Consider the following 24,716-nt stretch of genomic DNA (forward strand, 5'->3'; position numbering starts at 1 on the left):
CGAATACACGGATTCGAACCCGAGCCAGTCATTATACAGCTGCAGAATGGAGCTTAGAACGATTTATATTTGACCGGTCAGAGAACATTCATCAAGGTCGAACATCCGACCGAATGTATAGATGAACACCTGTCATAGCAAATGAATTAAGCGTAATGCATAATGCGAAATATGGTAATATGTAAACAGATGCAAAAATAGAATTGCAGTTACTTTAAAAACAAAAGAGCAAATAAGTATATACATTCCATTGTAACGTTTATACTTAAACTCAAAATATATACCTCAAAAACAGTAATTGTTCATTATTAATGCTTTTACTATAAACAGTTGCATTATTATTTCATTAAGAAAACATTTACAAGGCAATAGAATATTATTGCAAAAAAAAAAAAGTCCTCTCAAGCTCCTAATGGTTGTAGTTTCAAGCTTAATATTGTTTCTCTTGACGATACCCAACTGTAATGCTTGAATTGCTCAATGTGATCTGTCTTTTATACCCCAGAGCCGTCCATCCCACAAAGAGTACGAAACAACTCAAATATTCGTTAACCCGAACACTGAGGCAACCCACAAAACGGAAGAGCTTTGCGTACTGCATACAGCGCCAGGCGTTCAATAGTAATATCACAGTCTAGTATATGCAGTCACGAAGCTCAATACGTAGTAAATATGCATCCATAGATAGTTGCTAACCGCTAGAATCGCTACTATCGCCTCATTACAGACAATGCGAAATAGTACCGGCACAGTCTATTGTTACTAGCACCCTCACAACTCAAGCTTCGTGACTTTGTATACTAAACTGTGGTAATATATAATTTCCATTTTTCCTAATCATTTGAGCAGGTATCATCAGTCACTGCAAACCAATGCACTTCCAGCTGACCTACCAAGATGACTTAAAATCACACTTGATTATAAATTAAACAGATTAATTAATTTAATTAATGTGTATTCTTTCCTTTCTCTTTTTCTTCTCTACTCCTCCATATTCTTCGTTTCATCCTCCTCCTCCCTCTGTCTTCCCATTTTCATTGCCTTCCTTTTCATACCCTTATTTTCGTCCTCTTTCTCTTTCCCCTTCTGAACTGCAGGTAGAGGGCTCTACACTGTTCAATCAGAATAACTTCGAGGACCGGCTGGTGAGCTACTGCCAAGAGATGACCAGCAGGGCATGGAGATCCGGAGAAGAAGTCAATCCTTCGTGGTTCTCGAGTCACAGAGGCATGACGCTGCTCCATCTGGCTGCCTCTCTGGGTTATTCACGGTAAGTGAAATTTAACCTAAGGAATCGGGAGTTTTTGTACGTTTGCAGAAATACTTACTTACTTACAAATGGCTTTTAAGGAGCCCGGAAGTTCATTGCCGCCCTCACATAAGCCCGCCATCGGCCTATCCTGTGCAAGATTAATCCAGTCTCTATCATCTTATCCCACCTCCCTCAAATCCATTTTAATATTATCCTCCCATCTACGTCTCGGCCTCCCCAAAGGTCTTTTTCCCTCCGGCCTCCCAACTTACACTCTATATGCATTTTTGGATTCGCCCATACGTGCTACATGCCCTGCCCATCTCAAACGTCTGGATTTAACGTTCCTAATTATGCCAGGTGAAGAATACAATGCGTGAAGTTCTGCGTTGTGTAACTTTCTCCATTCTCCTGTAACTTCATCCCTTTTAGCCCAAAATATTTTCCTAAGAACCTTATTCTCAAACACCCCTAATCTCTGTTCCTCTCTCAAAGTGAGAGTCCAAGTTTTACAACCATACAGAACAACCGGTAATATAACTGTTTTATAAATTCTAACGTTCAGATTTTTTGACAGCAGCCTAGATGACAAAAGCTTCTCAACCTAATAATAACACGCATTTCCCATATTTATTCTGCATTTAATTTCCTCCCGAGTGTCATTTGTATTTGTTACTGTTGCTCCAAGATATTTGAATTTTCCCACCTCTTCGAAGGATAAATCTCCAATTTTTATATTTCCATTTCGTACAATATTCTGGTCACGAGACATAATCATGTACTTTGTCTTTTCGGGATTTACTTCCAAACCTACCGTTTTACTTGCTTCAATATCTTGCAGAAGTATCTTCATTAAATTGCTAGCTTGTCATTAGTCCTTTTCTAAATGAGAATAATTTGCGTACCAGTCAACATGTTTATTATGAATATTGCGTGATCCATTTGGCAATCGACCGTCTCGCGATATACGAGCCATTGTCGGGTAGGCCAGCGCATGCTGACAAAACACATGCTTCTCATTGTCTTAATGAAATACAACACATTCCGTAACAAATTATTAGATACAACATATACAGTATTTTAAAATGTAAGAAGACTGGAGGTAAGATGAGGTATCGGCGTATAATGCTTAGAATGTACTGATATTGTGTGGGAAAAAAGAAAAAAAAAAAAATATATATATATATAATTTATTTAACGACGCTCGCAACTGCCGAGGTTACATCAGCGTCGCCGGTGTGTCGGAATTTTGTCCCGCAGGAGTTCTTTTACATGCCACTGAATCTAGTGACACGAGCCTGTCGCATTTAAGCACACTTAAATGCCATCGGCCTGGGCCGGGATCGAACCCGCAACCTCGGACACAGAAGGCCAGCGCTATACCAACTGCGCCACTCAGGGCGACTGTTGTGTGGATATATCATGAACTACGTCGTGTATACATTATAAAACATCTTGGGTAGAAACTGCACCCATATTGTCTTCTTCTTATGTTGCGAAACAGAAATCATGAAAAATGTAATTGCGTTTGCATTTTGTTGGGCGAAAAAAATTGGAGTTAGGCCTATATTATACATTGTTGAGTATTTTCTTATAACATTCTTTAATAAGTTTACTAGCGGCTCTGATGTATTTTTGTCGTATGAAAACCTATGAACAGCAGAGATCGAATACCTACATGATTTTAAGCTTACGGAGTTTAATTTCTCTTCTGAACATCGTTAAAGATAAGTAAGAAACAAAGAATGATAGTGTAAATTATAAATAAGTTTATTTAAACAATTAAATTGTTTTTTCTTGTTTTCCTGGGGGTTCTCTGAACCATTGAACGCATAGGACGCACCGCCAGTGTATTCATCCCTTTTAGTGAGGTGAAATATTAGCTATCCCGTTCTGCCCCTGGTTCTCTTATGTACTTAATTCGCTGTTCAGGATCACCAGGTAGTTCCTGCATTACAGTATTTTTATCATCTCTTTCTCATTCTCTTCTTCATACTCCTTATAAACTTCATCCTCTTCCTCATCATTATTGTTTATTAAACCCCGTTGCAGCGTGGTGTCAGGGGACATGCTGTAGACCCACGTTATAACACACTCGCAGTGCAACGAAATTTTTACTCACTGAGTAAGGAAAAACAATATTTAATTAAATATTCTTATGAACTACATCTAAAACTTTATTTATTGTTGCATTCAAAAACTGTATAGTACCGGTACTTATATTTTACGTCTTATTTATAAAAATCGTTTTTAATTTGGTTGTCGAGATTGTGTACAACTTTTCTTTAACTCTCCTGCTACCAAGAGGGGCAATGGGATTACCGCACTGACGATTTTTCAATATTATTTTCATTTTTCTCCATATTTCTTTTTGAAATTCCATATATTTGCTCGTTATGTGTCTAATAAAAATTTGAATTACGATAACATAAATAATTACTCTAATTTAAGATGTGATTCATTATTTACGTGGGGTGATCTTGTTAGCTCCCTTGGTAGCCTGTTCCATGACAATTCCAGGATATAAAATTCAATCTGTAGCTTAATTTTCTTCATGTCTATGTTTGTCTGCCTCCAAATTATTTTATTTTGTGTTATTTATAACAATTTTTTTATTGTTATTTATATTATGAATAATCTTTTGTTTTTAATTTTTTATTTTTTATTTATATGTTTTTCTGAAAATAATTTTGTTAGAAATTATAAGTTTAGCCTTTTTCGAGATGCTCATTGTAGTATAGGTGGTGTTCGAATACGGTATTTGAATGTCAACAAATAATTAAAATTATATTTATTAGTCTTTCTACTTGGTTATTTAACGACGCTGTATCAACTACTAGATTATTTAGCGTCGATGAGATTGGTGATAGCGAAATAGTATTTGGCGAGATGAGGCCGAGGGTTCACCAAAGATTACTTGACATTTGTTTTACAGTTGGGAAAAACTTCGGAAAAAACCGAATCAGATAATCAGCTGGAATCGAACCCACACGCGAGCGCAACTCTGCGTCGACAGGCAAGCACCTTAGCCGACTAAGCTACGTCGGTTGGCGGTTTATTACTGTATTTTCATATGTTTATTTATTTTTAGAAATTAATTTTTATCTTATTATAAACAAAAGTTTTTGAGTTGCTCATGGTTGTTTATATGGTATTCTAATTATGTAGCATTAAGGAGTTTGTCTTGAAATGAAAGAGAGGCAAATTTAAATTTACTGTTTATGTTACCGTACAGTGTCACAGTAATATAATTATGTTAAGTTCATTAATTTTGGTATACGTTTTCAACAAAATGGAGCAGAACTTTTGAACCATTCTGTATTTTTAAAAGTAGGATGATTATTTTATATTTTTACGTTTTTTGTAACTCTATAATCAATAATACATAAATTGTTTATATTCCAAATGGTTAACGAAGATTTATGTATAATTTTGATTGGGGTAATTATATAACCCCCCTTGGTAGTAGCTCTGATTACGTAATATTCGTAATTAGGGGTAGTAGCACAGTCTGTAGTAGTAAGTTGTGAAAAACCTTGGTTGCAGGAGGTTTAAAGCATATTGATTAAAGGCGGCAAGCACTTGTTCAAAATCTGATTGACGTTCTCTCCATACATCAATCACTTCACTTGTATTATTAGTAACTTTGTGCTTAACCACTCAACTGATATTGTGCGGTCAAATTAAAATCTGTTGAGTTAGTAGGTACACCTGCTACACTTAACTGGTCTCCCATTAATGCTTCTTTCACTGTCGCTGGTAGCATTTGTGCAGCAGACCTAATAATAATTAAGAACACACAAAGACACAAAGTTTTGACCCTTATACACAATACAATACGTTACTGCAGGCCCAAATGATAGTATTCCATAGGTAAAAAATAACTGAAATTGCATTCCTTTTAGCAGTTGTGAAAATATAAAGAATAGTAGATGTTATGTAGGTTGGAAAACAAAATTAGATTGCGTGAACTCAGGAAAATATAGATAGTGTATAACGGAATGTACATACCTAAATGCCGTATTTTCTCGGATACTAAATATACAAGTAAAAAAAATACGGGTGCGCGGCTTATTTGAAATGAAGTTGGCAACATTGCCCGATTTTCTCCATGCTCTGTGCGGGTATTTCGGTTGTTATTTAACATTGTTTATGCTCGACCATGCCGAAATGTAGTAATTATACACCTGGTAGCAGACCTTTAATGTATGTCATTAAAGTACACCTACTCATTAAAGGTCAGGTCTTTCAGCCAATGACGACTCAGATTACAACTGTTCAGCCAATGACAGGTCAGCTTTCTACCGTTATAAAACCGCAAGTATCGATTATTCTCGGATATGCAATCGAAAGAGAATTAGCGAAAAGTCACGGAGGCTGGAAATCCAATACTGTCGCAGAAGGTTATGATCTGTTACTATAATAATTAGCGTTAATTGTAAATAATATTCAAATAAATTCAATTTGTCATCTCGTTTTTCAATGTCTAATTTAATTTCAATGTTATCTCTGTAGGTTCTTATGGCCTAGCAAGGTCAATGTGAACATCTGTTCCTCGGAAAAAATCAATACTTTCGCGTTTGCGCACATCTCACAACATACGGGACATTGGCCACGGTCAGATACAAAGAAAATTAATAATATCAAGTTAGAAATATGGTCGAGCATAAAAAGTCGTATGAAACTCGCCTATAATGGTAATTAAGAAGCTCGTATGAAAATTATGAAACTCGCTTGCGCTCGTTTCATAAATATCCATACTCGCTTCTTAATTACCTTCATTATAGGCTCGTTGCATAATGTACTATAAATGGTGTTTGGATTAGCAATACATTATCAGATTCAAGTGTGATAAGTGTATAGTTTGTGCGTCTTAAATTTTAATAAATTCATGTGTACGCATATCGCTCCCTCTTGTCGGAAAGAGCTTCAAAAAGTGTAGCATCTCCAATCAGCTGGACGGAACAGAGGACGACTGTAGGCAAATAGTCGAGCGATGACGAAAACAGCATAGAATGAAGAAGTTAATAGTGATAGCAGGTACGGTATTTATTATATTATAGCAAACCACATAGTATCATATAAAATAAAGGTACCGTAGTTAATTTACTGACGCGTACCATTAATCTTGCAGGATATCGTGTAAGCGGCGGATTAAGCAAGACAACTGACAAGCGTGCAGTGAATGCACTTAGGAAGGGTTTAAAATGTGTCCTGTTCTAGGATAACATTTATTGTTAACTGAAGTATTTGTGTTTAATTGTTTTTAATTTGTCGTGAATACATTTGAATTGATCATTGCTAAAAGGCCCTTTCTCCGTATTTTTGCAAAAATGAGTTAACTACAGATTCAACATCCTTACATATAAATACACAATCTGTGCTAAAAGGACTTTCCTCAATCCTTCATACACACGCACAGTTGAGCGTTTCATTTTTCGTGCCATGCTAAAATGCCCTTACTCCAGGTTAGGGGGCCTTCTAGCTGTGAACTTATCATTTAGCGGTGTTTCCATCTGATGACAAACCTTTATACTTACTATTCTATCACCTATCTTCATTGTTTGAAGCGGTCTGTTTATTCTGCTCTGATCTTTATTTGTGTTTTAATACAAATTATTATATTTTTCGCAATTTCGGCTAATTGAAATGGAGACTGAGAGTTTGAAAAGCAAAAAGAGACGTAGTGATACTTGCAGTTGGAAACGAAATATATTAAAAGTTAAAGGCACTGAACATGTGACTTACTCTGGAAAATTGGTGGCTGAAAGACGAACTGGTGAGGATTGTAGGTAAGTTCAAAATATTTACACTGAAATCACTGACGTAAATGAATATTGCATAAAAATGTTATTTCCTAAGGGTCACAAAAATCTTTATATGCTATATAAAATATTTATGCATGCACAAAAATAAAGTCACTCATTAACTGGTGGCTCATGTTTTACAAAAGAGGTCTTTCTGTAGAATCTTATGGTAGAAAGGTACCTCAGTGTTCGAAGTTGTCATTCGCTCCTGCGAGTTATTATGAATATATGTACAATGCCACTGTTCCTCATATTGTTTCAACATCCAAGTTCATTGATGGTTGTATTAGGCATACCTTTGCTCTTTGTCTACCTGGAATTGAAAACACAGTCCTTCCCCAACGTCCTGCTTATGACGAATTGATTGCAATCAAACCAGACAAAATGCAGGATATCAAGAAAATTCTATGCTACATTCCCCATGAACAGTTACCTTATCAGAAAGTTATAAATTCTCCACTAGCAGAACATAGAGAAGATACAGAATGAAATCGTCAAGTTAGATTTAAAACAAGGACCTAAAACTTTGTAATACGTAATTAAAATATATTTTAAGAAGAGAAATATACTTTTAACTTGAAATAATGGTAGTTTATTTAATTTACAATCCCCTATTTTATTACAGTACTCCATTTTTAACCAAATGTGAAATTATTTTAAGTTCACTGCTAAAAGGCCCTTAAATTTGAAATTTTAATTAATAATATTATACAAACTACACGTGACAACAAAATAAAAATTATGCTTCCAGAAAGCACAAATATACCTTTATGATGGACAGTCACCACATTGCTCTACGAAGATTAGTATTTCTTAAAAACAGTTTTTTTCGATTTATTCAGAACTAACATTTTTGGACAAAGGGCCTTCTAGCAATGACCAATTCATTTGTTGAAAGTTGTTTTTGGCCTTTCAGAAGTGAGGTGCGCGGGGTATTCGAGAAAATATGGTACCTTAAATATTTAAATAAACAGGCTGTACTATGCAAATCTTGTATAGTTAAAAATCTCAAAAACTAAAATATAATAATAGACCAAAAATATGATGCTTAAATGCACTCTTGTCAAGGTCAATGCTCACTACGTGAGGATTGTGTCGTGGCTCGCGTGTCAATGGTAGCAGCTGTCTCCTACAAAAATAATCTACTATGAATTACAACCTTGGGATATAGGGACATTACAATGTTCTTACGTTAAATTTTAAGTAAGCTTATGTTACTACAGGTAAAATTCAGAACTCTGTGTACAATATGTTCATATTGAAATAGATTCATACAACTGTAATATTAAAACATGCTTATTGTAAAATATCTAATTAGTTCGACATAATACTGTATATTATTCCCCCCTCATGTAATGAATAATGTATTCTAAACTGTTGAAGTATGGAAAACAGGTTTAGAAACATTCGATTTTTGAAATCACTGACATAGGCTATATTTTCACGCACTTTAAATGTTGTACAAAAAATATCTGCTTTCTTCGTATTGTATAGCACGTAGTTGTATTTGAAAATGAAAAGAAGAAATAAAAGAAAAAACTTTCGGTACTCACAAATTATCAAGGTTGTACTTCTTGCTTCCACTAGAAAACTGTATTGTAATATTGATACACTTTTAAAAAGTAAACTCAATCAATATTTAAAAACAATGCAGTATAACAATGCTTTTAGTACCGGTAATTATGCTTATGACAACAGACTAGCAATTTAACTTCGACCAATCGAACTCTCAGCTGCTTGTCTCAGCTGAGCTGTCAATCATCTGATAACTGTAGAAGAGTCGAACCCTGGCTAAGACAAATGCTATCTATGGCTCACTTTAACATGCCTGTTCCAATAGCACAATGTTCCTCTTATCTTTGTGAATTTCGGTTTTCTCTCCTTATTAAGATTGTTCTTGTAATACTTACAACATTAAAACATTGTCTACACATAATTCCTCTTATTTTTGTTGTCTTTAGTTTTATTTAATTATACCAGTCATTTGTCATCCCTGGTGGTCTAGTAGATAGCATACGAGCCGTCAGATCTGAGGTTCTCGAGCTCAAACCAGGCTAAGATCGGTGTAAAGGGCCATAAAATCCTAACCTGCTTTTGTCTGTGAGGGAAGTAAAGCTGGATGACCGTGTTATAGATTTACGACACGTAAAAGAAGCCCCTGATCCTGATAGAGAACACAAGGCAAAATTTGTGGATCATTCCTCTCCCTCGCTGAATTTCGACGCTGAATAACTGTAGCCTAGAAGGTTACGTAAGGAGTTACAAGACAATTTCTCAGGTTGCAAGATAACATCTCTCGAATTTTATGTACTGTATTGCATTAATTCATCATTTAAGTACCTACGTAATATTTTTCTTTCTAGAGCATTTTTGACAAATTATCATATAATCTTATAGAAGACTCTTTTGTTTTCGATTTATTCTTGTTTCTGATAACTACTTAAGAAATGTTATTGGCATTAATAATTATGGTTTTTGTAATTCTTGTTTCTAATATTTGATCTTGATTTTATTGCAGGTTGGTGTGTGCGATGCTGCACTGGCGAGCTGAAAACTCGTCCCTTCTCTTAGAGACAGAAGTAGATGCTCTCAGTCAGGATGAAGATGGATACACGCCACTGGTATGTGATACAACAATATGCCATTGCAGGACTTCAGAATGTTCTTGTTACTTTTGTATGTATGTGTGTGCGTGTGCGTGTACGAAATTGGTTTTAATGTTACTGGCATCTAATTCCTACTATTAGTCCGTTCCATTCATCCATTGATGATTTTGAAGGCATCTTTTTTACATTTTTATCCATTTCTTCTATGAATTCTTTGTTTACTATTCTTCCTTTTCATCAGTTAGACATGTTCATTACATTACTTACGAATCTGCTTTCATACTATTTTATTTGTTCTGTTAATAGTATATATACTTACTTACTTACTTACTTACTTACTTACTTACTTACTTACTTACTTACTTACTTACTTACTTACTTACTTACTTACTTACTTTTTTAAGGAACCCGGAGGTTCATTGCCGCCCTCACATAAGCCCGCCATTGGTCCCTAACCTGAGCAAGATTAATCCAGTCTCTATCATCATATCCCACCTCCCTCAAATCCATTTTAATATTATCTACGTCTCGGCCTACCCAAAGGTCTCTTCCCCTCTGGCCTCCCAACTAACACTCTATATGCATTTCTGGATTCGCCCATACGTGCTACATACCCTGCCCATCTCAAACGTCTGGATTTAATGTTCCTAATTATGTCAGGTGAAGAATACAATGCGTGCAGCTCTGCGTTGTGTAACTTCCTCCATTCTCCTGTAACTTAATCCCTTTTAGCCCCAAATATTTTCCTAAGAATCTTATTCTCAAAAACCCTCAATCTCTGTTCCTCTCTCAAAGTGAGAATCTAAGTTTCACAGCCATACAGAACAACCGGTAATATAACTGTTTTATAAATTCTAACTTTCAGATTTTTTGACAGCAGACTAGATGACAAAAGCTTCTCAACCGAATAACAACAGGCATTTCCCATATTTATTCTGTATTTAATTTCCTCCCGATTGTCATTTATATTTGTTACTATTGCTCCAAGATATTTGAATTTTTCCACCTCTTCGAAGTACAAATCTCCAACTTTTATAGTTCTATTTCGTACAATATTCTGATCACGAGACATAATCATATACTTAGTATTTTCGGGATTTACTTAATAGTATATGTAGCTGCATAAATCGTTATTAAATTGATTCATATTCATAGGTTTCAGGGGCGAATGCTAGTCACGAAAGTTAGGCTTGCTCTTTTATTCATAGAGGAAGATGGGAGGTTATAATAATTCATAATTAATAAAAATAATGAGACCCACATAAATAATTTATAATTATGAAATCATTATGAGTCATGGGTCATATTCGCTTATGAGATGCAGAAGTTCAATATTATGTAACAAACATGGGTAACAAAACAGTTTATTTAGATTTTTTAGACCCTGCCAACCAATTCACATTGTTGTATTGAGTTGCACTGAACGAGCGCACATATTCTCTATGTCTGTCTTCTCTGGAATAGTCCTTCGGGAAAAATGGATTTAATAATACAGTTTCAATAACACACAATTCCGAACTCATTGCTATACTTCAAATTAGTGTTTAAGAATTAATAATACATGCAGCAGCTAACACATGCATTCCGTTCATACTGTTACATTGCACTCGCAAATCACAGCACATTCCCGCTGTCAATACTGCTCTGTGTAACGTTAAATAGTCGTTGGTGTAGCTCTCGGACCAGAGCTTCAAACAACACATAACAGAAGCATGTGCGCCTAGGACGGACTAAGGAGGAAGGCACTTGCGCGCGCATCATATTCTCGCTGTTTCTACATCTTTCCTGTAGCTCCGAGAAACGAGCAAGCGTTGTGATACTTGCGGTATGCAACCTGGGGATGGTATTACGCCTATACAATATTCCAAAAATCAAAATAAATTTTAATGTATGTAATCCCATTTTGAGAAATACACATTCCACGAAAATATTGGGCTTGCGCAGCAAGCATAGCATGCCCTGAGAAATCACCCCTGATAGGTTTTAACAGTTTTATTATAGCCTACTTCTTGTTTTTGTACTCACACTACAACAACATTTAAAATAAATTTTGAAATACTTTACATAAATAGAATAATCTAATAATTACACGCAGTTTTGCGTTATAATCCATGAGGAAAACGATCTTTGTGCCATACTGCTAAAACAGTGAAATGAGACCGTAACAGGCCACTTGGCCTAACACGGGAAAGAAAGAACCGATATAGGTATATGTTATGAAAGTAGAATAAAAATTTTAGATTTTCAATCGTGTCTTGATTTTAACTTCAATGTTTCGGAACTAAAGGGTCCTCCATATATGAGACTTACCTCGTATGCTGCATTTTTTATATTATGCCTTGTCCTTGTGGAGTAACGGTTAGCGCGTCTGGCCGTGAAACCAGGTGGCCCGGGTTCGATTCTCGGTTGGGGCAAGTTACCTGGTTGAGGTTTTTTTCCGGGGCTTTCCCTTAACCCAATATGAGCAAATGCTGGGTAACTATCGGTGCTGGACCCCGGACTGATTTCACCTGCATTATCCCTTCATCTCATTTAGACGCTAAATAACCTGAGATATTGATACAACGTCGTAAAATAACCTAACCTACTATTATGCCTTGCATTGTTACTGCGAAACCGATCATCATTTCCACAGTAGTAATTTTAGTTTCAAAAACCTGTTTAGCGGAGAAAATGTTTAGGTACAAACAATCTAAATATCTTACCTGTCACAAGTGCATCTTACCTGTCACAAGATATGTTCAAAGTGTCCTCCTCCATTATATTTTAACATCTCTGAAAAGATTGATCTGAAATACTCCACTAATCTCGCGTTGCAAAATGATCCAAATAACTTATCGGATATTTTATACAACTTAAACCACAAAAAGTCACTCCAAAATGTTTTACACCATTCTCACATAATTATAAAAAAAAATCTCAATAGTTTGCATTACACTACAAACGCATAAGTAATTTCTTAATTGTTCTCAAACAATTAGAGAAACATAATAGCTTGCACTATATTACGCACGAATGTTTAATCCCTTCACTGTTCTCAAACAATTACAGGAAACGCAGAATGAATGAGTAATCATTTCAGTGGTATCGAATAATTCCAAAAAAAATTCGATTGCTTGCACTACAATATGCACGAAAGAGTACTGGTAATTCCTCAGTAGCTCACAATGATTGAGGTGAACTGCAAGCGTACAATGCCCGAAAACAACCTTGAACTTTGGCGCATAAGACAGGTGCGCTGTGAGAGGCGGTGTTTCTATATGTTCTTTGGCATCATATACGAAGGACACTGTATTTGTGGGTTTCACTATCAGTATCCTTTGGCCTAAGATCTAAAGGATCAACTACTCTGTGGGTATATTACGTTTATCTAGTCCAAATGCCTGATTCAGCTAACTCAGCAGAGAAGACGACCCTTCCCATACAACACAACCCTTATGACGAAATATGCAAATTGTTCAGAAATATTGGAGTCCCAACACACTGTTGAAAACACCAACCGTGGAAAACTAAAAGTCTCTTTTAAATTTATTCATTCATTATTTCATACATAGTTTTCTATCCAAGGACAGGTCCTTCACTTCAAACCCAGCATTCTCCAATCTTCTCAATCTTCCTCTTGGTCTCCACATACGATCCTATATCTTAATATCGTCTTTTATCATCTGATATCTTTTTTGCCTCGAACTTTTTTTCTCGTTCATCATTCCTTCCCGTTCATCCTTCAGTAAGCAGTTTCTTCTCAGCCAGTAACCCAGCCAATTTCATTTTCTCTTCCTGATCAGTTCCAGCATTACTTTTTCTTCCCTCACGCTTTCTAGCACATATTGTCTGTCCATTTCACACACTCCATTCTTCTCCATATCTACATTTCAAATACTTCCAATCTTTTCTCTTCACTTCGTCGTAATGTCCAAGTTTTCCCTCCATACATTTCCACACTCCACATAACACACTTCACTAGTCTCGTAGGGTGCTATTCATAGACATTTCGCAGCACGCGCTACGAGCGTGCTATACTAGCCCCTGCTATCCACTGGTTACTTGTACAGAATTCAAATCATATCCTATCGCTAACACTGGTTTATGAATACGAAAACCGCTGATCATCCACCGAAAGCCCGCGCTAAGATTGTCTATGAATACGGTTACTTCTTTTTCCAGAGAACCGTAGAAAATGCTCCTTTCTCTATTAAAAGCTTTCTTTGCCATTGCTATCCTCCTTTTCACTTCCTGGCAGCAGTTCATGTTATTGCTTATAGTACAACCCAAACATTTGAAGCTGGTCCACTTGTTCTACTGTCTGATTTCGAATTCGCACGTTTACCTTCTTTATTTTTCTTCCAATAACATGGTCTTCGTCTTGTTTGCATATTTTATCTTCATCTCATACTGCTCTTATAAACTACTATGTTCAAAATAGTTAATTGAAAAATTAACATAGTTACATAGCATGACTTTTAAAATTCGTCCAGCATCGAAAATTAATTTAGATAAAATGTTGAAGTCAATTTCTTCGACCATACTAAGAGCAGTTGCTGAGTATAGAAGTGCAGAAACTAAATAATTTTTTTGTTTAATCTTGTCTACCCTTCCTCCACCATCTTCTTCCCTTCGTCATTCTATTCTACCTTCGTATCTTTTGTTCTCTCATCTATTTCTTTCTCCTTGTCGTTTCCTTCTGTTCCTCCTTTATCGTCTCTTTCTCCTTATTCTTTTCCTTTTCTTTTCAATTTCTTTTCTTGTTCCTCCACATTGTCATTTGTTTCTTCTGCTCACTGTCTTAGTTATTCGTTTTATTCCTTCTTCCTTCTATTTTCTCATTTTCCTTCGTTTTTCTCGTCATCTATTCTTTCTTACTCTTCTCTCTTCCTTTTATATGCATTTCGCGTGTCTTCGTCTTTATCTTTCTCACGGTTCTCTTCTTACTCGGCTTGTTTTACCCGTCCTTGTTCTCTCTTCATCTTCTATTTTTGCTCATTTCATCCGTTTTCTTTTTCTCGCCTACTCTTCCTTCTCCTTCTTGATATGCTTACCACTTAATTCTAACAAACATAGTACCGGTACTGAAAATCTATACAAATTGGGGTTATTTCGTGGTTGATGAGTAGGGAACGAAATTCGGACACCAAAACATTGCCAAGAGGCGGCTACAGGTTTAAGGAACACTGCTATAGGATGACGTTAGTTATTTACTTTACTGATGTACCTTCAGGTTCGCATGCGAAATGGAACACGTCGCATGAATGGATCTTTGTTCATTCGAAGTTCAATGGGTGCTGGTTTTGTATTGTTTACTGCATTATAATAGTTATTTAGACACAGCACGCCTATGCTCTGTTTAAAAAGTAAACCTTTCGTATGGAGTTCAGTTATGATCTAGCAAAGGTACTGTGAAGATATATTAAAATGTCGCCAATAAAATCTGCAACTTTGCCTGTGGTTGTGAAAGAGTTCGGAGATGAATATTTTTTAGTCATGGACGAAAATATATTATGGTGTAAAGTGTGTACTTTAGACATAAAAGTTAATAGCGTCATGATTCACAAAAACATTGTGACTCTAGAAGACACACCGAACATCTGGAAGTGTTTAATTATTTGTTTTCTGATCAGTCCAATTTTTATTATGACTTGTGTCATAGCTCTAAGGTTATGATGCAAGGCATGCAATGCATGCTCTTAGATTTCAGTTGGGATGATTGATTTCATATTTTAACAGGAAAAGTGTAAAATAACACATAAACATAGTTTAAATTCCCACCCAAAGCATGAGATACTTTTAGTTCAACAAGACGTAGACGTGTGGCGCTACGGTATTCTCGGCCACGGTGGCTACATTCAGTGACGTTATCTCAACACTGGTTTCTGTGAAGCTACTGGGTAAAATGTGGGCGGGAAAAGGCTTGCTGCATGCGATTCAAAAACTGCATTCGGGGACAGCAGGTAGTAATTTCGTAATGGTCCTGAAGACAGAGGCACTTGTCACAGTGTTTGTCAAAAATAAGTGCCACATATTGGGCTAATCGTGAACTACGCACAACTATATGCTTTAGGTTTAGATGAACGGGAACAGAATTCTTTTTTTCCACCCTCACTATTTGTCGAAATACCGTTAAAACAATAAAACTGACTAATCCCCAGCAGAAGCAACCCCAGCTCAGTTGGTGTGAGAATTCCAAGTGGTACAGTAAAAGTTCTGTGTGTGTAGAAAGTTTCATTGTGAAATAATAAGTGTTCCGTTGTTATTTTTTTTATTTAGCCTACTGTATTTATATAGTTTATGAAGAGTTAATGTTCATTAGTTGTGGATAAAGAAGACATTATTATAAATTTATTCGAGAAGCCTTTCCATGCTCGAACTGTAGATGACAAATTTATTATTGCGAAAAATGGACGGCCAATTCCCCATCTCACGAACTTGAAATCAGAGAACAAAACTTGCGTGCGAAATTTTAATCCCGATCTGTATAGTAAAACTGTCTGATTATGCGGTTCTGAAGTACTGCGTAAATTATTCTGTTGGCCCTGTTTGCTGTTTGGAAACGACAGTTCCCCATGGAACAGTAAGAAACGTGGCTATTCAGATCTGAATAATTTACATACTGCGATATCAAGACATGAAAAATCACTCTCACATTCATGCACTCATAACTTTGGCGAAATTCGGGAAAAATAGAATAGACTTACAACTAGATAAACAAAAATGAGAGAGCATTATTAAGCATAATGAAACTGTGAAAGAAAACCGCGAAATTCTGAAAAGATTAACATCTGTGACGTGCTTTCTAGGAAAACAGGAAATGGCTTTCCACGGACAATGAGAGCGAGGACTCTAACAATCGCGGCAACTATGTCGAACTCTTACATTTACTTGCCGAATTTGACAGTAAATTAAAACATCATTTTGCAACCTCAACAGTTTCACGGGAACATCACCTTCTTCAATTCAAAGGATTGGCGCAGTTATGATTAAGGAAATCAAGTCACAAATTAAGACAACAAAATTCGTTTCAATTATGCTAGATGAGACTTCAGATATTACCAATTTATCTCAGTTATCTACAGTGTTGCGTTACATACATGGCGACGTTCTTGTGGAAAGATTTCTAGGGTTCAGTGACGTCAGTTCTGATCGAATTGCAGTAAAACTAGCGACTCTGGTTATGGAAGTTCTAGATAGATTTGAATGTAGAGATAAACTGATTGCCCAGACTTATGACGGAGCTGCGGTTATGGCAGGTCAACTAAATGAAGTACAGGCTAGGGTTAAGGAAATCATTCCTGAGGCAATTTTTATACACTGTTACACACACAAGTAGAATTTAGTGTTGTCTCAGTCTGAGTCACTGAGGAGTTCTGCAAAAAGGCCAGGAGGGTGGAATTTTCCTTCAAACTATAGGTGAATGTTATCATATTTAATGGCTGAAGAGAAGCTGTTAATGTAATTTATATAGGCTACTATAGTTTACCTTACTATTTACTTTTACGGTATGTCTTAATTTTGAAATGCGTTTAATATTAAAACACATGTTATGAAGAATATCATGATCATTTTTAAATGTCTGATTGATTATTGTATTATATGAGCAATAAGAATAGGCACCTAGATATTGGAGTCTATGCTTTTTGAGATATTTTTTTGTATTGCATGCCTTAGCTCAAAGGTCAGGATACGCCATTGGTTATGACGTGTCCGAACATCCAACCCTATTGTTGAGTTACTGACCTTACCGCGGTCCTTTTAACAGTGTTTAGTTGCATTCTGCAACTTAGAAATTATGTGATTGTTTCAGATGTGGGCCTGTGCCAGAGGACACAGGGAGACTGCCATCTTGCTCTACCGGTGGAACCACACTGCCCTAAATGTGCGGAATCTGTCTGCTCAAACGGCCTCAGACTGTGCTCGCTCCAACAAACATGAAGAACTGGCACAGGAGATGGAGAGGCTCGAAGCTGCACGCGAGAAGAACAACATGACACTTCTTGGTGAGAGTTGCTCGCTTAAAAACATAGTTAAGTGGCTAATGAAATGATATTCAACAGCCCATCAATTGTCATTTAAGCAATCTCTATAATTCAGTGACCCACTAACTTGAAAGATTCGTTACCTAACGATAGAATAACTCTTTACTGGTTTCTTTTCTTGAAACCCAGCGTTAGCTTTGAATATACAGATTGTCTCCAACCTTTAGTACAAATAATTGTGATGTACCGAAGTACAAATAATATTTTCGTGCAGGAATTCTGCATTACCATATCATGAAGGATGGGTGGAGCAGAGAAAAATTCTCTCTGGCACCAGGACTCGAACCCGGGTTTTCAGCTTTACGTGCTGACGCTTTATCCACTAAGTCAGGCCGGATTCCAGTTCCAATGCCGGATTGAATCCTCTTAGTTTAAGTTCCACCGGCATCTGGCATCGGAACTGGAATCCAGTGTGGCTTAGTGCATAAAGCGTCAGCACGTAGAGCTGAAAACCCGGATTCAAGTCCCAGTGCTGGAGAGAATTTTTCTCCGCTCCACCCATCCTTTATCATATGGTAACGCAGAATTCCTGCACGGAAATGTCATATGTACTTTGGTACATCACAGTAATATGATATGCGTAAATAATTAAGATTTAAGACGGTGCTCATTCCATCGAATCCCGGCCACTATGTCACTCGTAATGAGTGCACCTCTGCACATAATGTGTTGGACATTGTGCTCTCTCACACATCTGTGACACAGTACATGAGGGTTGGTCACTAAAGGGAAATTAAGAAGTGGAACTTAAACGGAGAGGATTCAATCTGCCAGTGTGGCTTAGAGGATAAAGTGTCAGCACGTAGAGCTGAAAACCCCGGTTCGAGTCCCGGTACCGGAGAGAATTTTTCTTTGCTCCACCCATCCTAAGACAAAATTATACAGATAGTAGAGGACTCTAAACTGAATACCGTATTTTGACATAAGGAACCAGTGGTCGGAAATAAATATTTCGCACGTCACGAGATCTTGAAAGTGTATGTAAGGGACGTTTCTGTAAGCTGCTTTAATTTTCATAACAAATAACTCATTGTACAACAGACACCAGGGATTTTGGAGGGAGTACGACAAAATTTCATGTGTTGTTGCAATGCATGTATTGAAACAGACGGTTGCCATTTTCAACTACTTTTCTGAGCTCGAAGTTGTTGCTATGAAATGTAAGTTCTTGCTATGAAGTGTATGTTGTTTGGGAAATGAAACATTAATTATCTTGTTGTTTGCAAGAGAATGTGGTTATAACCAGTAGCAAAGCATGACAAAAATTTTGGGTAAGCTGGGCTGAAGGCATGGTGATCTAGGCATGGTAAACAAAACGCGGAAACGCTCCTATTTTTAATTAACTAAATTCTAAAATGATCTTGTCCCTTCTTCGAAAATGTTTGGGAAAGCTCAGCTTACCCTACCTACCCTGAAGCTTCGCCACTGGTTATAACACTGCCCACTTCATATCTATGATCACCTGGGCAACAGATTCTTACCTGCCTGCCTCATTGCACAATAGTCACCAGGAATATTTAAGAGAGTGGAGCAAAATGTCATGCATTGTTCTGGATGTATTAAGGCTGGTGATCATCACTTTGAACAGTTGCTAATGAGATGTAACTTGTTTACGTGTGTAAAAAATTAAAGCAGCTTGCAAAAATGTACTTCAAACGCATTACTTGTTCAATGCCTTTATAGCTCCCGAAATATGCATTTCCGACCACTGGTTCCTTATGTCAAAATGCTCAGTTTAGAGTACTCTACCATCTATATAATGTTGACGCTAAAGGTTGGAGACACCTATATTTTTTGATCTTGAAAAAGGCCAGCAATTTATGTTCCAGTATGAATTCTGACTGATATCCAATAAAGCCCTTTTTTTCTCTTAACTTCTTGGAACGAGCTACTTTCATGATCATATTGGAAGAAGATGATAATATTAATTTATTAAGGGGGGGGGGGGGAACATACATTTTTAAGTCTCTTAATACTGAAAATTTGGTGAAATCTAGTATTTCTTTTCTGTGCAATGAATAAATATTTAACTTTAAAATGTAATATGCCGAATATATATTACTTTTCCAGTTGTATAGTACTTTCAGATTTTGTGAAACTATTACTGTTACATGTTATTAGAAATACAAATTAGCGCCCGTAACTTTTGTTTATTCAAGTGGTTTCCCCCATAACTCACAGTTTTTAAGATATTGCAGTGAAAATTTGCGTGGAATTGTATTTTATAATTGCGAACAAACTTACCTACAACTATTGGATGAACACTTATAATTTTTTTTTTTTTTTTAGTATAGCATCGATTATCTGAAATAATTTGGGACGGTGAGTGTTCGGATAACTGATTTTTCGGATAACTGATCATTTACATAAACAAATTGTATGGGTGTCATAGGAGCAGTATGAAACAAAGAAACACTGATATTAAACACAAAACTATACATACAGTATATATTTTATATCACAAGTCTTACAAATAACACAGAAAACTGACTAGTCATGTTTGACAAGTTCAAACGGCCATTAAAGTAAGCCTAAACTTTAGGAAAATAAGTCCAAACTTTTTTTTTTCTTGCTTCAGAGCTAAGACTCACTTTTTTGCCGCTAAATCTCGCAAACAGCGCTAGCGAAACTTCTACATTGCTCACACGCAAATTCAAATTTCCTGACCGGAACGCTTTCAGTTAACCAATGTTTCGGTCGATTGGTATTCGGATAATCGATGCTCTACTGTATATTTTTGACCTAATAATATAAAAAAAAAACTTTAAAATTGAAATTAAAATAAGAAATATTTCCAGTGAAAATATTTCAAAGATTCTAGGTCATATTGTTCATATGACATACATGAATAAATTGAAAAAAGACTAACAAATTTTATTAGTGGAAATTATCAGAGAAATGGCACTTCAGTGCAAAAAATGCAGATGCCATTTTGTATTACTAATTACCCGTAACGATAATAGTTACATTAAATCTGAAAATAATATATATAATAGTATAAATTGCGTATATTAAGCTTATGAATTTTATTCTTTGCTGAGAAAAAGCATATTGATTTTCATAAATTTTTTTTAGTACTTGAAGGTGTATATGCCCCCTTAAGTGTTGCTATAAATAAATACAAGTTTTATGTTGTTTATTTGCAGGCTCTTCCAGAAATTCATCTACGAACTCAACATCACTGGGATCCCCGTCATGCACTCTTGTAGGGGCGGAAGTGTCATCTGTGTCTCCAGCAATCCTAGATACAGACAATATGATGTTGCTGACTTCGTCAGCATCTCCAGATGTATCAACTCTGTCTCCTGCTGGCTCAGTCGTATCACTGGCTTCCGTCGCATCAACATCTCGTTCACATGATGGTGTCTTTCTGAGGCCAGGGGCTGTTACAAGGTTAGTTTACCTCTGTGCTTTTTTATAATGATTATGTATCATTTAATGAGAATAATTTGGAAAGAAGGAAAACTACAACAAGATTGGTAAAAAGGAATTATTGTACCTTTTTGCAAAAAAGATGACAAAAAAGATTGTAGAAATTATAGGGGCATTACTTTATTATCTCAATGTCTTAAAATATAGAGAAAGAATAATTTATTTTAAGATGAAAATAGAAATTGAAAATAAATTTCAGGAGGAACAACACGGTTTTAGACCACAAAGATCAATAATAGACCACATATTCACTGTTAGACAATTAATATAGAAGAGATGGGAATACAATAAAGTTACTTTCATTGTATTTATAGAAATAAATAAAGCTTTTGACCCACTTGACGGGAACAAAATATGGGAAGCTTTAGAGAAACTCAAAATCAATGGAAATATGATTGCAAGAATTAAAAATATATATTCACATTGCATAAATTGTGTAAGAGTAGAAAATAAAAAATCAAGGTTGTTTTAGACGTCAAAAGGAGTCAGACAAGGAAGTGTATTCTCTCCATTATTGTTTAACATTGCATTAGATGAAATTCTAAAAATTATGAAAAATAGAGACACAGAAGAAAATCTGAAAATTTTGACATTTGCAGATGATGATATATTAATATGGGAAGATAATAAATTGAAATTAAAAAAAAAATAAGCTGGAAGAATGGCAGGGAGAATTAGAAAAATATGACCTATATCTAAATCTTGAGAAGTGTTTAGTGATGAGGATTGGAAGAGGACAGTCAGATAATGGTTACATTAAGATCATTTTAAAAGAAGCTGAGGAAGTAAATTATTTAGGAAGCAGGATTTCATATATAGGAAAAATTCAACAATAAATCGCTAATAGGATTGCACTGGGTCCTAAATTTTATAACACAGTAAATCATATTTTGTGGAACTGGGAGGTGTAAAAAAAATAAAAATTATGATGTATAAATGTTATTATAGGCCTATAGTGACGTATGGTCTGAGATCTTAACCATGACTAAGAAGGACATAAGTAGAATCCAGGCAGGAAAAATGAAATTTTTAAGAAGCATAGAAAAGAAAACAGGAAGGGACAAAATCAGAAATTAAGTTATTAGAGAGACATTAGGAGTTAGCCACAGACGTAGCTCTGTCGGCTAAGGCGCTTGCCTGCCGATCCGGAGTTGCGCTCGGGCACGGGTTCGATTCCCGCTTGGGATGATTACCTGGTTGGGTTTTTTCCTAGGTTTTCCCCAATCGTAAGGCAAATGTCAGGTAATCTATGGCGAATTCTCGGCCTCATCTCGCCAAATATCATCTCATCACCAATTTCATCGACGCTAAATAATCTCGTAGTTGGTACAGAGTCGTGAAATACCCAAGTAAATAAAAAATGAGGAGTTCATAAATTAAAAGATACAATACTGGTAGTGAAAATGAAATTAAAATGGTTTGGTCATTTGATAAGAATGAATGAAAGAAGAATACTACGAAGGGCATTGAAAATGAAAGTCAAAGATTTAAGAACATTAGGAAGAATGCGGACTAGATGGTTAGATCAGGTATGCATAGATTTAAAAGAGAAAGGCCATGATTGGAAAAGAATTCAGGAAGAGGAATTGTGGCAAGGCTGGACTTTGTGGAGGAGGCTATGTTCTGAGACAACCCACAGCTGAGTGCAAACGTCTACTGATTATGATGATGATGATATGACGATGGTGGTGATGATGATGATGATGATGATGATGATGATGATTATGATTATGATATTTACGAAAATTAAAATGATTGTTTTATTCCCGTGTAATTATTTTGGTATTCTTTATCATTGCTGGGTAGGAAGTTTGACATTGTCATTGCTTAAACACAAATTAGTAACATACATACTAATTCATGACCAACTTGCATGACTTTAGGTTACTGTGGTAATAATAGTTGATATACATCACGCTGATTTTTTCTCTCGCACTAAGTTCCACTTATTGTAGACCTTCTGAATTAATGTGTTTAATTGTGTGTGTTTTGCCATACAAGCAGAAGTGAGTCGCAGAAGTACAAAGTGCTGAGTCTGGAGTTACATGTGAACATTCCCCAGTCTGGCGAAGCAGGCAGCACAGTAGTGTCGGAAACAGGCAGTAATCACAGCTCCTCTTCCAGTCCCATTGGTTCGGTACAAGGTGAGAGAAACTTAAACTTTTGATTATCAAAATACAGGACCTCAACTTATTAATTTTCCGTTGATCATTATTATTATTATTATTATTATTATTATTATTATTATTATTATTATCATTATTATTATTATTATTATTATTATTATTATTATTATTATTATACTTACTTACTTACCTACGTACCTACCTACTGGCTTTTCGGAGGTTCATTGCCACCCTCATATAAGCCCGCCATTGGTCCCTATCCTGAGCAAGATTAATCCATTCTCTATCATCAAATCCCACCTCCCTCAAATCCATTTTAATATTATTTTCCCATCTACGTCTCGGCCTCCCTAAAGGTCTTTTTCCCTCCGGCCTCCCAACCAACACTCTATATTATTATTATTATTATTATTATTATTATTATTATTATTATTATTATTATTATTATTATTATATTGTTTGTATTTCATCTCACTGCCATTTCTATCATTCATTCTCATCATCATTTGTTGTTTTGTTCTGTTTTGTATCGTGCTGAACTGTAATTGGCCTTGTGCTGTTGTTTTGCACGTTAATATTCTAAATAAATAAAAAATAAATAAATAAAGAAATTATTATTATTATTATTATTATTATTATTATTATTATACTTACTTACTTACCTACGTACCTACCTACTGGCTTTTCGGAGGTTCATTGCCACCCTCATATAAGCCCGCCATTGGTCCCTATCCTGAGCAAGATTAATCCATTCTCTATCATCAAATCCCACCTCCCTCAAATCCATTTTAATATTATCTTCCCATCTACGTCTCGGCCTCCCTAAAGGTCTTTTTCCCTCCGGCCTCCCAACCAACACTCTATATTATTATTATTATTATTATTATTATTATTATTATTATTATTATTATTATTATTATTATTATTATTATTATTATTATTATTATTATTATCATCATTATAGTCTTATAATTTATAATTTAAATTTTAATGTAGATACATTGTTAGCTATCTTCAATCATTGTTAAAACTAAAGTACAAGTGCTGCGAGTTAGAGAATTTCAATGATGAAAATGTCTACCCTAGTCATGTTGTGCGTGATGCCTAAAACAATTTATGAACGGCTTAAGTCAGACACTGTGTACATGATGTCTTGAATTCAGTTCCATAACTTCAGGACGTACTCGCAAGTAGCTCTAGTAATTCATACTTATTACAGGGATTGCGGACTCGAGCAATATTGCCTCGCATCTTCAGAACAGCAGCACCACGTCCATAAGTCAGCCATCGCAGCATCACCGACTGACCAAGAGGCCGTCGGTGGACAGCGGAATACACCTGGGCTCAGTACAATCCTCAGACAGCCTGCCTTCTCTGCGACCACGTGGAAGCAAGTTAGTTGGAGGAAGGGAAACTCCCAAACTATCGCGGTGAGTTCCACAAGTGTATACTAGTGTCGTGCATTT

General features: G+C 35.9%; 1 protein-coding gene across 11 annotated transcripts in view; it reads left to right on the forward strand.

Moving 5' to 3' along the window:
* The window catches only part of Camta (Calmodulin-binding transcription activator), a 1,741,786-nt gene that overhangs the window by 1,612,131 nt on the left and 104,939 nt on the right, over positions 1 to 24,716 (forward strand). For 9 of the 11 annotated variants that reach the window (XM_069821663.1, XM_069821692.1, XM_069821654.1 and 6 more), the window contains 6 exons: positions 1,098 to 1,270; positions 9,578 to 9,680; positions 17,461 to 17,653; positions 20,839 to 21,085; positions 23,126 to 23,268; positions 24,470 to 24,680. In XM_069821663.1, coding sequence (XP_069677764.1) covers positions 1,098 to 1,270; positions 9,578 to 9,680; positions 17,461 to 17,653; positions 20,839 to 21,085; positions 23,126 to 23,268; positions 24,470 to 24,680 — 1,070 coding nt within the window. The remainder of the gene's footprint in view (positions 1 to 1,097; positions 1,271 to 9,577; positions 9,681 to 17,460; positions 17,654 to 20,838; positions 21,086 to 23,125; positions 23,269 to 24,469; positions 24,681 to 24,716) is intronic. The other 2 variants (XM_069821673.1, XM_069821733.1) reach the window with 1 other exon arrangement.

Source organism: Periplaneta americana, chromosome 1, assembly GCF_040183065.1.
Source record: "Periplaneta americana isolate PAMFEO1 chromosome 1, P.americana_PAMFEO1_priV1, whole genome shotgun sequence".
Lineage (NCBI taxonomy): Eukaryota > Metazoa > Arthropoda > Insecta > Blattodea > Blattidae > Periplaneta > Periplaneta americana.